We start from the raw sequence: 23299 nt of genomic DNA, 5'->3' as shown, positions 1-23299 counted from the left end.
TCGCTTTATACAAAAACAGAAACACAATATATACACTTCTGTTGTATAAAGCTAGAGAAAATTGTATTTCACTGCAATTGTATAATTCGCAATTGTATAATTCGTTGACCTTTTTCTCTGCAATATTTGAAGTAAAATGTTTGTAAATTGTATAATTTAACACGAAGACATATATTTTTGCATGTGTATATACAATTTTCTCTCGCTTTATACAAAACAGAAACATAATTATACACTTCTGTGTATAAAGCGAGAGAGGCGAGCGAAAATGGAGAGTGGCGAGCGAGATTTCTGGGAGAGAGAAGCTGGCAAATTTTAGCTAATGTCTGCTATGGAGCACAATTAAATCAAACCCTAGCTATTCCATTTAATTTAGGTTATTAGTTTGCTATTATATATAATTTTCCCTATTTTACAAACCCTCCATAAAGTGATATTAATATGAGATTTTTTATTCTATCGAACGATGCCTAAGTTTATATGATTACATAGCGTAGAAAATGGTAATAAAAACGTCAAACCGTCCGTAGAAGCGGGTCAATCAGCAATCGAAGTTACGTAATTCAATAAATAAGCGGATTTTTCTTACGGACACCCATTTAACTGGACTCCATTTTTCTCACGTGACCTCATCTTTCATCTCTTCCGTTCTCCGTTTCTCTTCACCGTCTCTCCGGTAAATTTATCATCTCTTTCTACCTCTGATTTACAGTTATATTATTGATTTGATCTCACCGGAGCAAATTATACACCTCTTATTTTCTGTTAATTTTTCATATATGTTGTTAGATGAGATTTTTTTTTGTTTGAATTTTCAAAAAAAATTCGTCTCTGGCTATTACTATTGCATAATAAAATGCGATGTTGCTGTGATTATTTGTTTTCTGTTTGCATTTGCGATGTTTGCTAACGTCTTTTTTGAGATCGAGTTTTGAGAACTGCAGTATTCTGGTTATCAACTATTTGAATAAACTCACATTTGTAGTTTATGTAGCTCAATTGCTAAAGCCTAAAATTGTTGTTCTCAGTTTGAATTTTTTTGTACTTTTTTAGTCCCAAAAAAGCGGATGAATAGATCAGTATCTAGGAAGTTATAAAAGAAAACAAAAGTCGTATCTCCGGAATGGATTTATCATTTGATTGTTCAAAATAAGTGCGTTTGTTTAATTGAAAATCTAGCCTTTTTGCCTTTTCACTGTTTGATAGAAAAGCTGTCCTGGTTCCAGTTTGACATGTCTATGTTATCTATATCTGCACTTTTTGAGATCACACAATTCAGCTTTTTTTTTTTTTTTTTGGGCTTGTAGTGTCATGATAGAAAAGTTCATGCCAATTAAACTTAGGCATAATACATAACCAACTACTTAAACTTATCAGAATATTTCATTTAGACACTCGATCTAAATCATGTTTTAGTTGAAAACTTCCAACTCGTTTCAACTAAGACACTTTTAGTTTAAATTTTGATTCTCATTTGTCTAGTACTTAGTTAAGTTAGCCACATAAATATGTCATTTCCATTAATTATACATATTCCCTTTAATAAGCCGTGAAATTTCAGGCATTTCTAGATAAAGTTGATGGGTATAATTACATGAGATGACATATTTTATATGGTTGACTTAATTATCTAATAGCTGGATGAGAACACGCAATAATTTTTTTTCAAAATTTGAATCGAAAGTGTCTAATTGGAATTCCTCCTTTATTAGGAGTTGCGGAGTTCAAATTGGAATATGACTTAGTTCGAGTGTTTAAATGGAGTATCCTGACTAGTTTGGCTGACTACTTCTCTTCTTTCTCATTTGGAAGGCTCAGTCATTTCTTCATTATTATTTCTTGCTTGTAACTTATGTATTAATCCTTAGAATCGGTCCCTTCGTTAATACAGTTTCAGTGGCTTCTGTTGATTCATGAGTATTACATGTTTACCTTGACTTCTCTACGGTTTGAATTGATACCCTGGTCCATGATTACTTCAACTTGCCCCAACTAGTAACTTCTTTGTCTTGTAGAGACTAAATGCAGTTTCGTCATATTCCGTGCAGTGTAAAAGCAACTTATAGGCCTTCAGGTGAGCACAGAAAAAGTCGAATTCATTGTATTTTGATAAAATACTACTGCTTGCTATTAATTTTGGCCGATGAAACGATCCCATGCAAGAATAGTTGGACACTTCCATTGCCGTACATAAATGTATTAATGATCTAGAACAAGTCTGTTAATGGCTCATACGCCTTAGCTACTTGAATGAGTAAAAGTACAAAATTGTATCCGCCACTTGCGACATGACTACTTTATACTCACATGTTGCAAATGAATTTCATGGCATAAGTTGTTTATGATTGGTTCCAGGAACCAGGCTTGACAATCTGTTCTCCTCATAGAAAACAATTCAAAAAGAAAATCTTCTTTATGTTACTGTTGTTTCAAATTGGCAAAATAGTGCAGATAAAAGTTAAGTTGCTACAGCCATTTCTCTTTCATCTCACTAAGTGGTGGTTGCTATTTAAGTCTCATGTTTAAGATTTGTTAAGTTTGCTTATGGTTCCTTATGATTGTTCTTTTGCATCGGATTAACAGAACACCGGTTATGCTTTGTTAATGCTTGCTTTCACATTATAACATATATCACACTGAAATCTTGTCATTTTTTGGGGAAATTGTTGATCCTCTCCCTTTGTCTCCTGTTTCTCTGTCTTTTATTTTATACAGACGTTACTTCACAGAGGAATACCATCCCTTTCTGCAATCTTCTTTCGGGATATTAGGTCCTTCATATTTTTTATCTGAAACATGTAGATGTTGTTCTTTTTGTAGGTTTCTTATCACTCGGTCTTGGTGTGTGCAGGTATGGACGTCTCTGGAGGTCAAAGTGTGTATCCTTTACACCGTTGCAAAACTATACACCTGGTTTGTCACTGGTCTTTCCTGCCTTAGCTAAGTGTGCAAATTTGCTGTAAAAATAGTCAAAGAATCATTTAGATTCTTCTTAGTTATGATTTTTGTTTCATAACTTGCTTTCTGATAAGAGTTTTGAACTATATTGACTCTAACATGTAGGTGAGGCATGCTCAGGGGATTCACAATGTGGAAGGAGAAAAGGACCATAGTGCCTACCTATCTCGACACCTTTTCGATGCACACCTTACTCCTCTTGGATGGCAGCAGGTGATATGTAGTTAGACATGGCAACCTTTATGTCCAATAGCTAACTGAAGCTGTCTAGTAGTATTTGTCTTTCATGTTAGCTTATGAATCTTTATCTTAGAAGTGTTATCCATATAGAGTCTGACTGCAATTATCTAAATGATTATCTTTGTGCATAAGGATAATACCAGTCACTTTTAACATTTTCTCTGCCATCATAGAACTTAGATTTTGTGGTTTCGAAAATCTCATTTGGTAATGTTTCAGGTAGACAATCTACGGAAACATGTTCAAACATCAGGAATTTCTAAGAGGGTGGAACTAGTTATAACTTCTCCTCTATTGAGGTACACACTATGTTTTCTATCTTGGTATCGATTGTCTGTGACATCTTTGTTTTTCTTCTCATTTATTATAAACTTTTCATCTCCTTTTGTGGAACATGTGCACAATCTTATGCTTTTAGGTGGCTCTGGTGATGGATGTTTAAAGAAGCGCTGAATTTCTTGAATAATCATTCTTTTGTTGATCTTCACGTAATGATATCATATGTCTTGAGCTTAGTGAGACCAGAGCTTGGTTGTTTGTCTGTATTAGAGTGGGTTAGAGTCCACATTGGTTGGGTAATGGACCGATGGTCTACTTATATGGACTTGGACAATCCTTCCTTCATGAGCTTGCTTTTAGGGTTGAGTTAGGCCCAAGTGCCATATTTTTACATGGTATTAGAGCCAGGTAGTCAGGTCCATACCCATTTGGGTTCTCAGTCCATGTTGCAGTTGGACCTAAGCATGAAGGGGGGGGGGTGTTAGAGTGAGTTAGACCCCCCATATTGGTTGGGGAATGGACTTGTGTTCTACTTATATGGACTTAGGCAGTTCTCCTTTCATGAGCTAACTTTTCGGGTTGAGTTAGGCCCATGTACTGTATCTTAGTCCCACGTACTATATCTTTATCGTTTACCAAGCAGAGTCTCACGAAATCTTCCCTCTTTGCCTTCAATTACATCAGAAAATGATGCTGGGAGAAATCCTCCCTTCATGAGCTATAGCTTTAAATGATCACATTTCTGGGGAGACGGAGTAGTTGGGGTTTCTCAGAACTGTCAAAGGTAGCAGGTCCTTTTATTTTAAGAGGTCTGCATGCGTGTGACGACTTAGATCATGCTTTCTCTATAAATTCTGAATTTGATAGCTGCAATTATTTATTTTGGAACCTCCAACTTTGGTGGTCTTGCATTGTAGGTGTATGCAAACAGCCGTTGGCGTTTTTGGTGGAGAAGATTCCACAGATGGAACAGATGTTCCTCCACTCATGGTAACAGATGCAGGAGAGAGTAACCATCCAGCAATTTCAAGTTTAAATTGCCCTCCCTTCATTGCAGTGGAGGGTTGTCGTGAACACTTGGTAATGTCATCTTAAAATTACCTGACATAAGACTATCAATCATCTTTATCCTTTTCCTGTCTTTACATTTGTTTCCTCTATCTTTTGTTTCATGCAGATGAATGAATCTAATTATTTCACGAGTGTTTCCTCCTAAAATTTACCTCCCTATGTGATTGTTTTCCTTCTGTCATGTTAATTTAAGTTTGTGTACTTCCTCTTTGTCAAGACCTGATTTATTTTTTGGTGCCTAGAAATTGCAAACAGGAGTACCATTTATTGACAGGAAAAACATAAATCCCTTGCTTCTATTTTCTTTCTTTAGCATACCAATTTTCTTTGGTAGGTAGAGGAGCTGGGGATGCAGAATGATTTGTTTATGCTGTTCTTTGGTCTTGACAAAAATCTGATATGTCTAGAGACTAGAAATACCAAGTTGTTTAGAAAGCATTCTCTCTTAAAAGGCTTCACCAAGAATTGATAAAACTCATGTTTCTGTTGTGCATTCTGTAAACATTTATGCAGTTTTTTCATAGTGTTGATTCATCTCTAATAATGCACATCAATTATGTGAAATAATTTTAACAACTTGAAGTCTTTGAGCCATTTCTTGGGGTGAGAATCCTCTCTGGTGTCTTGCTAACTGTTACTAAAAACTTGTATTGACTTAGTGCTTCCTTTTCTTTCAAGGGATTAGTCCTTGTAAAGCATCTTGATAAGCTTGGTATAATTGGTTGACAACTTATCTTCTCCTTTTCTTTTGTTTATTTTGATGTTTGCGATCCTTTTCATTTGGTATATACTCTAGAACTTTGTTAGCACGCATAAGTCCCTGATTAAGTAGAACAAGATTGATGAATATTTTGTGTACTCAATAACGATGTTAATAGTCAGATTAATATGCTAATCATATTTCCTCATGTTCAAGCTTACCTCTTAGTTTTGTGATGACTAAGTACAGAAAAGGAACTCCCTGAAGTTTATCCATTAATAATTGATGCGAAATAAGGGAACCCCATTGACCTTTCTTGCATATACATGGATTGACATGGTTATTCTCTTGAGTTACTTTCAACAACTAAGTGGCTTGTTTCTCTTATGTTCCACTTAGTCTTTGACCTCTGTTCCATTTGGGCTGAATTTTAAATAGAATGTTATACTATTAGGTGGAGAAGCCTTTTAACGGTTTGAAATTTGATTATAAGTGTAATAGTTTGTTCGTAAGATGTTAACTAAAGTTTAGAATGATCAAAGTGATTTTCTTATATTAGTTTGAATTGTTGAAGGGGGAAATCTTTTCCATTTAAGGAAGAGGTCAGCTCTTATGGGGATGGACAAAAAAGCTAAGCCTCAGTATTATTGGGACGAAGGGAGGTTATTATAGAAGAACTGTAGAAACTCACTTTTCTATTGTTAATATACAAGAAGTTTATTTGTTTTACGTGTTGTGAAATGCAGGGAGTTCACTGGTGTGATAAGAGAAGAAGCATTAGCGAATACAAGCCTCTATTTCCTGCAATTGACTTTTCCTTGGCAAGTACTTTGGTTCTATTAAATTGGAAAATACTTAGGCTAGCTTAGTTTTTTGGTATGATTTGCCTGCTGCAACATACTTAGAGTTCTCTCATTGAACAAGGTTCACCTTTATTTTCCCAGATTGAATCTGATGATGATGTTCTCTGGGAGCTTGATGTTAGAGAGAAAATTGAAGACGTTGCTTCCAGAGGAATAGAGTTCTTTAAGTGGTAAGTGCTGATGTATCAGAAAGAATGCAAAATCGATCTTAATGATCTTCAGATGTTTGTGTCCATATTTAGTTTTATGACAAATCTAAAAGAACAAGAAAATGAATTAAGGGGGTGAGTATGTCCAGTAATTCAACTACCTGTGAGTAGTTTCACTAATGCTGTTTACATTCGTAACATCATGCCTAGGTCAGTTGGCGTTGAGAGCGTTTTCTGCAACCAGTTATTGATGCTGGTCAAGCGTACTTAGGATTTATTGGTTGCTTGCTTCTCTGTTAATTCCTTTGTTTGGATTCTTGATGTCATCTAGTTTGATAGGTGACGAGCTTGAATAAGATAACAGTAATTTTCTCTCGAATTAGTCTTTAGGAAAATTGATATACAAGAAGTGTTACTGTTAAATTAAGGTTCCTTAAACAGATTCCAGTATCTTGTTTGCCATAATATTATACCCCTAACTAATTTATTGCGATACCTACAGGTTGTGGACACGAAAGGAGAAGGAGATTGCAATTGTTACGCATAGTGGATTATTGACTCATACACTCGCTAAATTTGGTGGTAATTGTCATCCAGATGTGAAGAGTGAGATATCTAAGCGGTAAGTTCTCAACTCGATGGTGAACCAATCTGCTGGAAATTGGTTTGATCACATTCTAACTCCAACTGTTGAATAACATAAATAACCCAAATACATGATAGTCGCCTGATGGAACTCTAAACTACTATTCCCTACAGATGACAGATATAGCAAAGTACATATAAGAACTGAACTGGAGTTCAGGTTTATCTCTCTGGTCTGCCTTACGCACCAGATATAAAATGACCATCTTTCTACTAATTGACACCTCTGTCTCGCGAGGACATGTAGCACGTCATAGAATGTGGTTGTTAATCAATTTCGTCTTATTGACTATCGCAGTTATCTTTGGGGGGTTTTATTTTCTCTGAAATAACTCGAGTTTCAACTGGATCAATAGAATAGTGAAAAGATGTGTTTATTTCCTCTGGGATTTTGATTTTCCTTATAATAGCTCAAGTTTCAACCGTCATTTCAGCTTTTGATCGGACAGTTAAAATTATGTGTGCAGTTGACCCTCTCCATTTATAGATACAGTGCTTCAGCATTTTCCTTGTGATGAATTACTATACTGAAAGGTAGTGACCACGTTTATCTTTTTTTTGTTCTCATATCATTTGCAGATTTCAGAACTGCGAACTTCGAAGCATGGTTCTTGTTGACAGAAGGTTTGTGTCCCTTAAACAAGCTATCAAACGAATCTATTTTTTTATCGCTGCTGACTTTGCTACCGTGCAGCATGGTAGGGTCGGATTCTTCAGCAACTAATTATCCAGGAAAAATTCCAAGTGGAGAAGATGCGCCAAGTGACCTTGCATGTACTACTCCAGATGGATTGCCAAACTGATGATATTTCAAGCAGAGGCAATAAAATATGTTCGAGTTTGGTTTGCTTTTTTACGATTCTTTCAAAGTAAAAATTTTTTTGATCATCTCATTTGGAGCACTTTGTGGTTGACTCCGAATTTTATTCAGATTCATGAAGAAAGTATACCGAGGCAAATTTAGTTGTCTGAAGGTACAAGCAACTGCTTCGATGCCTTACAATTATNCAAGCAGAGGCAATAAAATATGTTCGAGTTTGGTTTGCTTTTTTACGATTCTTTCAAAGTAAAATTTTTTTTGATCATCTCATTTGGAGCACTTTGTGGTTGACTCCGAATTTTATTCAGATTCATGAAGAAAGTATACCGAGGCAAATTTAGTTGTCTGAAGGTACAAGCAACTGCTTCGATGCCTTACAATTATCGTAGTATTTTCCAAATCACGTTTCATACCCCTACACTATAAGTTATGTTTTTACGATCAATTACTACCGGCGTTTCGGACTTTCAGGTAGTTATGTTTCCAGTTGCCGTCTGGTGGAGGTCTCCATTGTGATTCATCCAGTACGTTTACTCTTTGCATTTTTAATCTTTATAATATAGTCAGTTCAGACTGCAAGAATGTAACACTATTTCCTTGTTTTTTAGTTAACAATGTGAATTTATCAGTCTTTTAAAATAATCTCATTCAACTGTACTAGTACTTGCAAGGTAAGACTGCGTACTCCAGATCAAATTAATATTTTCATTCGACTAATTGAAAATGTGGAATCAATTTATTATATCTTGAATCCCTTTCTTTGAAAGCAATAATATCATTGGTACGTTTTCATCATATAGTTTCGGGGCTGGTTGATTCCGAAGGTAACTAATTAATGATGTCAAATATGATGCATCTTTTAGGCATATATTACACGCAAATATAAAAATAAATAGTTCGTGAGAACTTGATTGATGTGGACGCAATTAAGCAAGGTTCAATTCTTAGTTGTGTTAGTTAACCAACTCTTAAAGCATCAGGCATATCATAGGTGGTTATAAATCAAATTGACATCCCTTTTGATATTTTTTTAAAATATAATATTAAGTTCTGACTATACACTCATCCCAATTGAAGTGCATTATTTCATCGATCATGTGACTTTGATAAAGACATCATTTTGAGACTAATCAATTCAAATCATCTAACTTGCATAAATAAATTAAATAAAAACAACACAAAGAGGACAGTCACTTTCTTTGTTGAAAAACATTGAATTTTTCAGAGGGAAAAGGGTCTGATATACCCCTCAACTTTGTCATTTAGAGCTGATATACCCCTTGTTATGAAAGTGACTCATATATACCTCTACTTGTAAAAAATGGCTCACATATACCCTTTTCTTCTAACGGAAATGAAAAAAATAATAATTTTAATCTAAATTTTTATTTTATTTTTTTCTAAAAAGTATAATCCCATATGAGTAAATTTAATTCTCGTCAAACATATTTTTTTTGATATGTTTTTGTTTCAATGACTAATTTATAATTATTATTTTGATAATCAAATTTATTTATGTTTCACTAATATTCTTGTAAAAGTTATTGTAGATGACCAAATTTTTTCTTCGAATACGAAATTAAATTACAATACACACAAAAAAAATAGTTTAATTTTTTATTCTTTAAACTTAGGAATGAAAGAAAAAAACAAAATAAGAATAAGAAATTCAAATAATTATAATAAAAGACGTCAAAAAATAATTTATGTATGAAAAAAATTAAAATATACCTTGAACTTTGATAGAAGAATCATATATACCCCTAAATAATTTTTATAAAAAAAATAGAAGTAATAAATATAAATTTAAAACTAATTTTTTAACTTCTGTTAAATGAAGGGTATATGTGAGCCATTTTGTAACGACAGGGGTATATGTGAGCCGCTTGTATAACGGTAAGGGCATATATGAGCCACTTTTATAACGAGGGATATATCAGCTCCAAATGACAAAGTTGAGGAGTATATCAGACCCTTTTCCCTTTTTCAAATAATAACTATTAGTAGTTGATCATCTAAGAAATCACACTCTCGTATGAACAAAATAAATATTAATTTAAGCAAATTGACAAGAAGCTTGCATCGCGATTCCACAAAGTATTTTTATGAACCCGTTCTTATGACTATAGTTTTGGAACTATAGGCACTAATTCATAAAACTCTTTTNTCTGATGAATGAGTCTTTTCCAATTTCAATCTGCTTTAATATTTGAAAATATGTAGTAAGAAGAAACCTTCAGACAACGTCAAAAGAGTATCGAAAGACGATAAAAAGGGTTTGTTATCGCGTAAATTAGTGACACTAACTACTTGTAATAAGTTAATCCATTCTGATGATTTTGCTATAATTTCTAACTATGATAGTAGCGTGTTTCTATCGACTATTTGCTTTGACTAAGAATTATAATATTATAATAAAATATTAACATAAATCAATTAGTCCTAAAAATATTTTTTTTAAAAAAAACAAAGGTAGAAACATCTTCATAATTAGTCTCACAATTGAAACATTTTGATAAGTCACAATGAGGCCCCCACCATGAAAGCGAAAAATGCAATAGTGTATCCAATATGGCACATCAGTATCTTCCATTACCTAATTTTCCGAATTATGTAACTCTAATCGAACTTGCTCGTATTATCGATTTTAAATTTAAAATAAAATATAAAAATTATTTAATATTAATTTAATATAATTTCTTTATTTCAATAAAAATTAAATATTACATATCTTATTTCCTTAAGACTCACCTGTAAAACTACAAGAAATTAGTTATTGGTATCTAATTACCTCTATTTTCTATAGTATTAATTATTATTCCCTCCAGTTTAAAAAAATGACATAATTTGACTTGGAACGGATTATAAGAAAAGAAAGAACACTTTTTAATCTTGTGGTTCTAAATTAAAATTATGTTAAATGTATCAAAATGTCCTTTAATCTTGTGGTCTTAAACATGCCACGTAGAAATTTAAAGTTAAAATATTGTAAAAAATGAAAAAGATCATTCTTTTTGAAACAAACTAAAAATGAAATAAAGACATCCTTTTTTCAACGGAGGGAGTACCGATTATTGCATATCTTTGTATATAATCTAATCAATAAGAAAATAATAAAATTATATCCAGAGATTAAAAGACAAGTGTCCCTTATATTTGCTGCTGCATCACCATACTTCACACACCCGTTTTGCTCCAATTTGTCTTATTTTAGTTTTCTTTATGACCCTACTAAAATCCACCATAGATTAATTACTATTTAATTCTTTTTAGTTAATTAAAATTTTCGAAAACTCCAAAAATATTGTCTTATTAATAACGTTACAAATATAGTGTATCTCAGACCAACTTTGAAAAATTAGTAATTTTGGTGATATTTTTCTTTAATGATTCTTAGTGTAGCATAACGGTTATTAAAGTAGATAACTTTGAAAACAAAAGGAATCTAATCTAATAATGCATATATTAGGCTAAAAAGAAATATATTAGGTTAATACCACTCTTTGTCTAGATGGAATAATAACAACTTGTGATTGTAATAACAGAAATTCAATTACAAAATATTTTTAAAATCGAGATATGCTCAAGTTAGATCTAATAGTACCATTTCTTAAAATTTATCATTTTTACTATTTCATTTGATTTATCTGAATTTGATTCGATATAAAACTTTAAAAGTTATTATTTTTTTAAAAAATGATGTGAAGAATATATCAAAATATTCCTGATTTTATGATTAAGAAAAAAACAAATTGAAAACATAAGAAGATAGTGTATAATAATTGGAGACTAGGGTTTTGATGATCCTTGCTAACAAAGCAAATGATTATGTAGCTAATCGATTGAATTATTAATGGCATGTTTGGCCAGAAATCTTTTTTTACTTTCCTATAAAATTTATTTAGTTTTGCTTTGTGTCAACTTGTTAGCTTATAAATATTTTTTTGAAAGAAGTACAAAATAAATTCCATAATGATCGAAAACATATTTTAAATTATTTCACTTAATTGAGTTTTATATTTAAATTATTAAAAATATAAACTTTTCAGACTAAACCAAATATTTAATTACAAAATACTTCTAGACGCGTTTGTTCATAAAATCTTTATATATATGACATATATAATAGCTTCTTTTGGTAACATATTCATTTTTTTGGTATAATCAAATTGACTTCTTTAAAATCTTATTTCAAATCGAAAAATCCATGTCATACTATTCAAGTGTGTTTGTCCATAAAATCTCCCTCCACTCTGTATATATAACGAATTTATTTATTAACATATTAAATTTTTTACCATATTTTAATTTAAATTATTTTTTAAAAAAATTATAACTCGGAGATATCAATAACACGAAACCACAGTTACTTTTTTTTTTCCAACAAATACTGATACCACGTGGACCCACCTGAACTCTTCAACTCAGTTAAATAAAATCCAGCCGCTCTTGTTTTCTCTGCCCTGTTTTTCTACCTTTAATACTCTGTTTCTTCTACTTCCCATGGCTTCTCTAAATTCTTCAATTTCTTTGTAATACTGCCAATAAAAAACCTCAAATTTTCATAAATAATCAATCCATGGAGAATTTTTCTTACTCTTCATACCCAGATTCTGTTAATTCATCCCCACGTTCCCGCGAAATCGACTGCGAAAACGCTTCATGGGATGATCAACCACCTTCTTCAAATTCAAATTATAAAGTGAAATTCATGTGTAGTTATGGCGGAAAAATACTCCCTAGACCCCATGATAATCAGCTAGCTTATGTCTCCGGTGAAACGAAGATTCTCTCTGTTGATCGGAATATAAGATTTTCGAATCTTGTTGCTAAGCTTTCGTCGCTTTCTGATTGTGATGTTTGCTTTAAGTATCAGTTACCTGGTGAAGACCTTGATGCTTTGATTTCAGTAACGAATGATGAAGATTTAGAGCATATGATGCTTGAATATGATCGGCTTTACAGGGGTACTGCTAAACCGGCGAGGCTCCGGTTGTTTTTATTCCCGTTGAGTACTCCCGCGACGAGTACTTTTGGTTCTACTGACTCGAAAACTGAGAGTCAGTGGTTTGTTGATGCTTTGAATTCTGTTCAGTTGCAGAATTTGGATGTGAATTCGCCGACGGCTGTTTCGTCGGCACCGGCGCCGGCGAATAATCCTGATTTTCTGTTTGGGTTGGATAAAGGGCAAGTTCAACAACAACAACAACCTCCACCGGTGAAGGTACAAGACCCAACTCCTCCACCGCCGGTGCCGGAGGTTTTTGTTAAGGAATTTACTGGTTCCGATGCTGGATCGGAAGACCGGCATATCATCGGAGAGAATGTAATCTCGCCGGCGGATTATCAGAGACAGATTCATGAAATGCAGAGGCTGCAGCAGCATATTTCTAATCAAGAACAAGCTATGTATAACAGGAAGATTGAGGAATCTATTCCGAGAGTTTATCCCAGAGAGAACTATCAGCAAAAAGCTCCACCGCCGCAACAGACGGCGGTGCCGGTGACGAATCCGGCTAGTTTCTGGCCGGAACGTCATATGACTACTGGACCATACCCTGCATCAGCAGTGCAAACTGAACAGCCTGTATATATAGTTCAAACACCCACCGGAGTTTATCAAACTCCGGCGATGCGACCGGTAACTAGCCAAATTGGTGGTCAGGCTTATTACGGCATGCAGCGCGTGATGCCGGAGGTTTACCGGGAACAGCCGGTGTACGGCGGAGTTCCTCCACAACCAACAATTCAACAGCCGAAGATGGGAGGAGTTTACACGTCGGAAAATATGGGGATGGTGCGGCCACACGCGCCGCCGGAGCCAACATATACACAAGTTGGGTATGACAGTGTAGGGAGACANACACGCGCCGCCGGAGCCTACATATACACAAGTTGGGTATGACAGTGTAGGGAGACAGGTGTATTATACTGCACCGGCGGGTGTTATGCAACAGCAAATGCAGCATCCAGCGGTGGTTGATGGGAGACAGAGTGGTGGCGCGTTGAATCCAGATGGTAGAATTATTGGCAAACCTTGATGTTTATCCTTAATTTCTTTAATGCTTTTAAGTTTAATTTTTAATTAAGTGGAAACAGGATTATGTGATTTTAGAAATGTTTCATGTAATGTTTTCTTGGGATTGGGATATGTAAGTGAAAGATTATTAGAAATTAATGTTTGATCAAACACATATCTAAACTATGTTTTAAGAAATTAAACACTTCTAATGTGACACACAATCTATGTAAACATTTAGCTAATACTTGATCATGAATTTTAGATCAGATAAATTAAATTTTGAAATTTATAATTTAATCGTCAATAGTAAAATGAATGTTTTAATACAATTCCTCAATCTTTAAAAATTACAAAATTCAAAACTTTAAATTTTAAACTACTAATTGTTATCATGATTAAAGTTAACTTACATGGAAGGAGTAACTTTATTTCTTTAACTAATTCATGATTAAACGCCATGTTAAATCATGATTTTAAATTGAATTATTATTATTTTCTAATAAATATTATTATAAATAAAGATATTAACCATCATGATTTTAAATTGAATTATTATTATTTTCTAATAAATATTATCATAAATAAGATATTAACGTTACGCAACATATATTAATTTTGAGGTGACCGAACACTAGTTAGTATTCCTAGAAAAGAAAAAGATCAAACAAGTAAGGCGTAGATATAAAGCACTTCCAATCTTGGTTGATTCTATAAAATTTTTCAAAGAAGCATCAAATATGGAGTATTATTTTTCAAAAGCTTTATTTTTGAAAAAAAGTAATTAATCAATTACTTAGTAACTATCGTATGTTTTTCTTATTTTTTCTTCTTTTCTATACCAAAGGAAAGAAATAAAAAGGTACTAACAAATATCTATTTGAGAATGTTATTCAAAAAAAGATAAGATGATTTTGACTAATAATCAACTTAAATTTTGAACTAATTTTTGAAATTGAGTCACCATTTTCCAATGGCAACATCTTGTTTTAGGTGAATTGGCAATTGAACGTGGAATGAGTTTTGAAGAGCCACTTGTGATTCTAAACAAAAAAAAGGTCAGCATAATTGATGCCTAATTAAAGAGACAGCTTCATGTTGAAGCAATAAAAATAGGTACTTTCAGTATTAGTAATGGAATCATTTAGCATTGTAGTACTCCATTTGCTAGCTAAGAATAGGAAAGAAGGCCACTATTGTTGACTAACCAACACCAAAATTCATGATGATACCATCCACGAATATGGTGCAGTGAATAACGTTATTTTTCTTTTTAATCAAAAGTTTCAAGTTTGATTTTTGAGTATTGGAAAAATTATTAGCGAAGAGTATCTTTTTTCAAATAAAGTCTTATACAATATAAATTTAAAATAGTCGAGCTTCAAAATCATTAGAAGAGAATGTTTCCTTTAAAATAATCGAGTTTCAAAATAATTATTAGAAAGTGATTCCTTTCGAATGAGGCCTAATATGGTGTAAATTCAGAATAATCAAACTCCAAAATTATTAATTGAGAGTACTTCCTTTCGAGTGAGGCTCTATACGATGCAAATTTAGAACAGTCAAGCTCCAAATCATTAATACAGAGTGTTTACTTTTAATTGAGACTCTATATGGTGCGAAAATTCATAAGAGTCATACTCCAAAATCATTAGTATAGAGCGTTTCCTTTCAAATGAGGCTCTATACAGCGAAAATTCAAAATAATCATATTCCAAAATTATTAAGACAGAGTGCTTCCCTTCAAATGAGATCCTATAAATAGTCGTGCTCCAATATAGATATAAATATCTATGCAAGATCAAAAAATAAATAAATCATGATGATATATAGCATACACCATTGTTTAATTTGTGCGATTTATAAAAAATATGTGTTAACAATGAGAGTCGAACCTTGGTACAACAACACTAAAAGAGTCTTAAATACCCATCCAGAAACCATTGAGCCAACTAAATCGTTTATTTATTGAGTGCTCTATGTTAATTTTATACAAATACCAATCAATTTTAATTTCTACATAAATATATATATTCCGTAACGAAATTAATGGATGCTCGAGCACCCGACGGACACCATGTGGGTCTGCCTCTGATCACTTTCATATGATTGGACTAAAATAACACCATTTTTCTTCAACAAGAGAAAGTATATGATTGAGGTTTACAATAAATATGGCAAATGTAGGACATATGTAAGCATATATTGTGTTTATTTTTATTTGTCATGTTATGTTTTCTAAAAGGTTTAATTAATTTTTAAAGTTAAATTAGATTATATTAATTCGATTTTTTAGATAAAAAATTAAATATTTAAAAATAATATGAAAAATATTACCAATTACAATTTTTTATATATTAATATAATAAAAATATATGTTAAAAATATTAATTAAAATTCTGACTCTAAAAATAAAAATTATGACAAACAACAATCGACGAAGAAAGTATTTTGTTGGTCAGGACTTCGCTGATCAAATTTTTTCTTACCTTTGAAAAGTTGACATTCTGTTATTAAAAGTGGAAAAATACATTTTATAAAGGATACCACAAGAAGAATTTGACAATTATTCTAAATTGTATAAAGTCAAATTCAACTAATCCTACAGCTAGGTAGAGTTCACTGATTAAAATAATAGTTTTCACTGAATAATTGTTTGGAAAGATATCTACTCCAATAAGAGAGAAAAAATTTGTTCCATCCATTTTTACTTATTCGATTTTAATTGATATATTAATTAATGAACTCTCATAAATAGAGTGACATTTTTAATAAATTTTTATATTATATGAATCGAGTTTTAATATAAATATAAAAAAATAGATAAAATAAAGAAACAACATGTGTCTTTTATAATACCCCAGCCAAAAGGGTACTCGTTTGTGAATAGATAAAGATGTCAAACTCTTCTTTCCTTTTCTCACCCAACCGACGCTTCAATTCTTCAATTGCCATCCTACCTCAATCATTGTATATGTCGATAAAATTAGTTCATAAAATTATATTTTTATTTAATTTGTTTTAAGTTTTTGAAGAGATTTTTGTAAGATCGAATGAGTTAATAATCCATTCAGATACTAACATAATCAACTTTGATTTATTCTAAATTCATCTAAATAAATAATTATTGATTATCAATTCAGTAAAATCTATTTTAATCCGTCTTAATTATAACACTCATGGAAAGCGATAACAAATAATAATGAAATCATTAATATGGTGGCGACGTGAAAACTTGACATGTGTAATATGTCTCTTTCTCTATCATGATGAAAATGATTTCTCTAACATGATATAATATTAATTTGAATTATCTTTTCTTGCTTCAAAATTTTAAATTGATCTTTTTAGTTTTTTGTTCATCTTTTTTCTTATAACATAAAGTACAAAAAGTGTATGAGAACTACTGCAAATTGTTCTTTAATTTCGTGACAGGAAAAAAAAAAAAGGGAAAAAAATTATATATAGTGGCAAACTAATAAATTAAATTAATTATTATAATTATCTTTTTTATTTAATTGTGTTCCATAGTAAACTGTTTGTCAGTCACCTCTCTCCCTTAAACTCTCGCTCGCTTCCTCTCACTTTTATACAAATACAAGTATATAAAATATGTTTCTATTTTGTATAAAGCGAGAGAAAATTGTATAGATACATATATTTTTGTTCCCCTCTCTCCCCTCTCACAGATTTCGCTCGCCACTCTTCCTAATCTCGCTTGTCACCCTCGCCTCTCTTACCTATTCAAACAGAAACGAAATGTATAAATTGCGTTTCTGTTTATACAAAACGAGAGAAAATTGTATATATACATGCAAAAATATATATTTTCATCCTATACAATTATAATTGTTATATAATAAAAAACGAAGCCTATATGAATTAGCTTGAATGAAGTGGGCTACCACTTGTTGACGGCTCTAGTCGGAATAAGTGAAATTTGGGAGAATGATGAAGAAAGATTTCAGTTTTAGAAACTTCATTGGGCTTATTGAATTAATTGGGCCTGTTATATTCAGTCTTCTTGTACTATTGCTTAATGGGCCCTAAATCCAGCTAATGTGAACAATTAAATTCCTAGGGCGGTATATTCTTATAAATAAAAATGCGACATATTTTTCTTTTTTAAAATTATACTAAATATATTATTATTAATCATGAAATTTAAAATTTAACCCTGATTGAAAACATTGAAATGTGATTAAAATCATCTATTCTTTTGAAAATTGTCCTACCAATATTATTTTCCTACAAATAATATTGGTAGGACCACAAAATTAATAAATTTGACCCCATTGATAAACTATTAATCAATGGGACAAGTGGCATTAATTAAGTGCAGAAGTTAGTTATTAATAGTGCATAAAGAGTCCATACAAGAACACATAAATGATTTCTTCTCATCTCTTTTAATATCCGTTTACAGATTAATACCTGACTAAAACTCATTATTGATATATAAAAGGTAACAAGGTAACAAACATATTAAATTAGTGAAGATATGTGCAAGCTGATACTGATACAAACACCATGATTATTAAAAAAAATAAAGTGCATAAATTAGTTGACAACTTGACTTAACATTCTTTAACATTTAGTAGTATTACTATTTTGTGGCAATGGCAACATAATTGTGGTGTATTTTTGTGGATGTTACGTTTATGTGAAGAAAATCAACAATATAATATAGTTTGGTGATGCAGTAACGTATTGTCAACCTTATCAAGGCTTAATAATATTGTTTTATGCACTATGATTTTTTTAATATTTCATAGATTTAATTATTTATCGTACATATTATTTTTTTATTCATGAACATGCTGAAACATTGCATTTTTCCTGGATTATTGGTGTTACAATTAACAATATCCCATGTTTCATGGTTTCAAAGATCCTTAATCCTTAAAGCTTAGTTTATTTCTTTAATAAATTTATAAAATATTTTTAAATATTAAACTTAGAACAAGGTTATTATCATTATAAAATTCAGAACTCATAAAATTAAAATCTTAATTTTGTCTCTAAATTCAGAGATCCTTTCACTCTAGTAATAACACGGACAAAGAATTTATTTGAATCCTATTTAAGAAAAAAAATAACATAATTTATGTATATATATATTAGATTGAATTTTCTTTTAACTTCTTTATCTTTTAATTTCTTTATATTTTGAAACTTAGATGAATTATCTTATCAATAGTTATCTAATTATTACCAACATATTATTAATTGACCTATTGGAAACATCAGATCTCAACTTTTCCAAAATTATATTATATTAAACTATTCAAGCTTTGAAGATTAGTGTTGTCTGATAGTTGCAACCACTTTACAGTTTTAAATTTTTATTTATATACAATAGAAGCACTACCATAATATATATATATATATATAAGAAAAAATAAAACAGTCCAATCTTATCCACATCCAATTATATATAGTCTTAATAAAATCCACTAAATGGTGATGGTTTCAATTATTGATTATACCGGATAATATTAGTTCCTTTTACTTGTAACTTATTTATATTAAAATTTTTATTTTATTATTAATAAAAGGTCGCTAGATGTTTTGGTAAAAATTTGTTTGAAAAGTAAATAAAATGTTAAAACAAGAACCAAATGCTTGAGTCAACTATCACTCCTCATCTCATTAAGATTTCATATATTATCATATTTATTAAATATGGTGTAAATCTTATAAAAAAAGATATTGATATTGATATCTTAGTATATAAATATGATAAAATTTGATGATTTCTTTTTAAAATATCAATATTTTTATATTTTTCGAATACAAAATATGCTAGTACGTAGCAAAAAGTTCTTTATTTCCCTATTACTTAGGATTTCCGGAAACTCAACATTATAAAGTGAGTTTATGAATCATGAACTAATATTTTAGATATATTTAAAATGAATTATGAAAATAATATAATGAAGTTTTTGACTCGACAAAAATAAAAGTAAAAATAACAATTAGCTCCATAGTCCATATCATTTTAATTTCCATATATTATAAAGAAACGTTCCACACACATGTTTTTTTGTTTGAAAAAATAAAAGACAAAGAACACTTGTTCCTCTAATTAATAAGAAGTTTCCTTCAACGACAAGAAAAATTTGTGCCTTTTAAATTATTCAGCTCACTATCCAATATTGTGCTGCCAATCATTAAAGTAAATTTTCTTTCATGTTTTTATTATTTATCGAAAAAATAGTTATTTTAAAAATAAGAAATAGAGAATTAAAGTTGATTAAATTTATTTTTTTGGATAAAAATATCAAGAGCTAATAGGAAAAGGAAAATTGAGATAAGAAGAAGGTCGAGAGTCTTCTTTCATTGAGATTCTAAGAAAAAAAGATAATGAGGTTACACTAGAATGACTTTTGAAATTTTATGACGTCTTTTATTTTTTATAATAATTTTTCATTGTATATGATAAATCAATTGAATCATCGCTTCGATGAAAAGGAGACCCAGTAGCACGTGCCTAAGCTCTGATTTATGCTTGAAGCTAATTAGAGCCAAGTTGGTGCAAGACTCGAGATTGATTGTTGATCTTCAAGAGAGTTATTATAAGAGCGTCAAACTATAAGATGGTTTCTCTTTAGAAAAGGTCCCGTAGGTTGCCCAATTACAAAATATTTTTATATGAGCTAGTCTTTAGTCACTTCAAATTACATCTCTAAATTATAGCAATTACTTATTCGATTTTAATTTAACTAAATGTCATGATCTATTTTATTTTTAATAGACACCATTTTTTCCCAATGCATTAATTAAAGGAATTCATTCAATAGATGTAAACCATTTGTAAAACAACTTGGCAATGATCGCCATTTTCTTAAACCACCGCCGTTCTACACCAAACATAATGTCTTCTCTTCTTAGGTTTTTACAAAATTTAAAATAAGAAAGTTATTTTTAAGTTTTTATTTGAATTTCGATATTCATTTTAAGATTTGATTTTTGTATATTAAAAAAATATTTTAATTTAAATGTATCTTATTAAAACAAAAGCAATTTTATTTTTAAAACTCACTCTAAAATATCTAATCAAAAAAGAATAAAATACTTATAAAAATATATATAATATATTGAAATATCTTTAATCATATTATTTTCAACATATCATTTGATATATTGAAATAATGATTTTGGAATACCAAATTAAGAAAGAACCATCTTTTTAAACAAACTAAAAAAAAAGTAATTAAACAAATAAATTGAACCATAATTTGATGATGTGTAAAAATGTCCTATTTAGTTTAGAAGTAATATGCGATTAGAAATTAATTTAGGGATAAATTGTGTATTAAGCATAATTAAGAAAAAAAGAGAGATCATTTTCAAGTGGTGCATTCTCCACTAACGATATATTTGCTTTTCAACAACTTCTTTCGACTTGTCATTCCTACTTTACCAAACCAAAATTCTAAAATCATAGCTAGTGATTATAATTTTTGAAAATTCATCATCAAATATTTTTAATTTTAAAATTTTTTAAGATTTTTAGTTACAAAATATCAACTATTAAATATAAGATACAAACACGATTTTAATTTAAAATTTTTTAATTCTAAAAACTCATTTTTTAATTTTCTTGATCCATATCAATTCATTAACAGTCTTGAAAACATTCATATAATGAATTAACTAAATTTAGATACGTTCTTGATCTACCACATGATATAACAAGTGTTCTCAAACTCTCGAATGAATATGAAACTCTTAATAACAAATCGAGAAAAGTTTTGAAAATATCCCTAAATATGTAAGAGTATATTTCAATTATATTACAAGATTTGAATGTGTTTAAGTTTTATTAATCAACTAAAAAATTGTTTTTAAGACGGTAAATAGATCGAAATAAAAGCAATAATTTACTATTCCTTCGTTCATTTTTAATTGTCATGATTTTTATTTTTAGAGTCAAATTACAAAATTTTTTATCAACATTATAAGATATAATTTTTTTGTTATATTGATATGTAAAAAATATCAATTTATAGTACTTTTTATATAATTTTTAAGATATCTAAATTTTTTATTTAAAATATCAAATTAATATAATATAATTTAACTTTAAAAATTAATCAAATTGACTTTTGAAACGCCGGACAAAATAAAGCCCACATACGCACTTTCATGTTTTTTTCAAAATCCCCAAATCACTTTTCCCCATTCTTATAGCTTCCTTTTTCATTTTCAACTCCTTCACAGTTCATATTCCTTTTCCTCTCAACAATTCCCATCCCCTTTTGCTTTATTAGTTTAAAAATAGTACAGATTGGAGAAAAGCCAAAATCTTGTTCATCAAGCCCTATATTTTTTCTTGAAATAGCAAATAAAATGGGTTGAGGTAACAGGAACTTGAAGAAGAAGAAAAAGGGTGTTGATTCGTGTTGTTGTTGAAGAAAAAGAAGCAAAAATGGTGGTAAGGAAAGTTGGTAAGTATGAAGTTGGAAGGACAATTGGAGAAGGAACATTTGCTAAGGTTAAATTTGCTCAGAATACTGAGACAGGTGAAAGTGTCGCCATGAAAGTCCTCGATCGAAGCACTATCATCAAGCACAAGATGGTTGACCAGGTGGGTGTTTGTTTTTTCCCTTTTTTTTTTCTGAATTGGGTATTTGAAGAATGAGAAAAAAGAATCATTGCAACTGGATAATCCATGGATGAAGCTTAAGATTTTAGAGTAATTATTATTCCTAATTAGTTAAAAATCATGTTTCGTAAATGCTCTATTTGATTTGTTGTAGTAATTTATGGAATAAGCTTTTTCTATTAATAAAAATGTGATAAGTTGACTCTGTAGATTTGATTAAGGGGATGTTTGAGACAGAGGCAACACTTGATTTCATTTTCACATTTTTAGATCAATTTGTGAACTTATCTGAAATTTTAGTTAATTGTCTAGCAACAGCATAGAGTGGGTTCTACTTGTTGTTTAGAATGTTAGTTGATTGACCAAGGCATCATGAATGCGGGATTTTCGGCAATTTGTGAGGCTGCAGAGCATTTGAAAGGACACTGAAAATTGAATGATATCTGAACTTTGATGAACAGATTCATGTTAGTTTATTGATCATTTTTACAATGTGTGCAAAATGCTGCTAGCTAATAGTCTTACTTTAGTAGATTTGATCACAGTTCAGCATTTCAAGAGTTCTTTTTGAATGTCAAATCCTAAGTCATTTCTTTCTGTGTAGAGATTCAAAATGTGTAAACTTGTGTTTGTGGTATTAGTTCTCAAGCATATGGTGTGGAGACAATGTTTCTGTTTGGATATAATTTGTTTTTTTTTGGTTCTCTAATAGGAGTTTTCTGCATTTTCATCTTGCAGATAAAGCAGGAGATATCCATAATGAAGCTTGTTAGACATCCATATGTAGTTCGATTACATGAGGCATGTGCCAAAATAAGTGCCAATGACTTTCAGTTTTCTGAAATTTGTTTCCTGTTTCACTTCTAGGTTACTGGTGTTGCGGAGATTTTTTTTGCTGATGTGCATTGCTGATATAAAGAAATTTTGCTGTCAGGTTATAGCAA

General features: G+C 30.7%; 3 protein-coding genes across 16 annotated transcripts; all 3 read left to right on the top strand.

The window, feature by feature from the left end:
- The first annotated feature begins 526 nt into the window (after nt 1-526).
- Nucleotides 527-8442, top strand: LOC107018241 (phosphoglycerate mutase-like protein 1). Of its 13 annotated transcripts, none has more exons than XR_003577915.1 (14): nt 534-676; nt 2016-2074; nt 2852-2913; nt 3064-3171; nt 3418-3497; nt 4395-4557; nt 5995-6069; nt 6193-6281; nt 6763-6882; nt 7485-7529; nt 7600-7725; nt 7837-7879; nt 8197-8249; nt 8334-8442. XR_003577915.1 is itself a non-coding variant. In XM_015218665.2 (12 exons), the coding sequence occupies exons 2-11, from the start codon at nt 2023-2025 to the stop codon at nt 7706-7708; spliced, it is 903 nt and encodes a 300-aa protein (XP_015074151.1). In that variant the 5' UTR covers nt 534-676; nt 2016-2022; the 3' UTR covers nt 7709-7725; nt 7923-8369. The 13 variants fall into 13 exon arrangements, 8 of the variants coding, with proteins under 8 accessions (XP_027772320.1, XP_015074151.1, XP_015074152.1 ...); XR_001456604.2 differs by lacking the exon at nt 7837-7879 and adding an exon at nt 7923-8076 and having other exon boundaries at nt 8334-8427; XR_001456605.2 differs by having other exon boundaries at nt 8197-8400.
- A 3719-nt stretch (nt 8443-12161) lies between these two features.
- On the top strand, nt 12162-13930 carry LOC107018173. Of its 2 annotated transcripts, none has more exons than XM_015218581.2 (2): nt 12162-13530; nt 13589-13930. In XM_015218581.2, the coding sequence occupies exons 1-2, from the start codon at nt 12305-12307 to the stop codon at nt 13764-13766; spliced, it is 1404 nt and encodes a 467-aa protein (XP_015074067.1). In that variant the 5' UTR covers nt 12162-12304; the 3' UTR covers nt 13767-13930. The 2 variants fall into 2 exon arrangements, with proteins under 2 accessions (XP_015074067.1, XP_015074068.1); XM_015218582.2 differs by having other exon boundaries at nt 12162-13551; nt 13610-13930.
- Nucleotides 13931-21907: 7977 nt separating this feature from the next.
- LOC114076934 (CBL-interacting serine/threonine-protein kinase 8-like) lies at nt 21908-23237 on the top strand. Its single transcript, XM_027916674.1, has 2 exons — nt 21908-22337; nt 23094-23237. Exons 1-2 carry the CDS (start codon nt 22179-22181, stop codon nt 23220-23222), a joined length of 288 nt encoding a protein of 95 aa, XP_027772475.1. The 5' UTR covers nt 21908-22178; the 3' UTR covers nt 23223-23237.
- The last annotated feature ends 62 nt before the right edge of the window (nt 23238-23299 follow it).

Source organism: Solanum pennellii, chromosome 4 (genome assembly GCF_001406875.1).
Source record: "Solanum pennellii chromosome 4, SPENNV200".
In the NCBI taxonomy this organism is placed as follows: domain Eukaryota; kingdom Viridiplantae; phylum Streptophyta; class Magnoliopsida; order Solanales; family Solanaceae; genus Solanum; species Solanum pennellii.
Note: the sequence above shows the minus strand (reverse complement) of the source record. Positions and strands in the feature narration are given on the sequence as shown.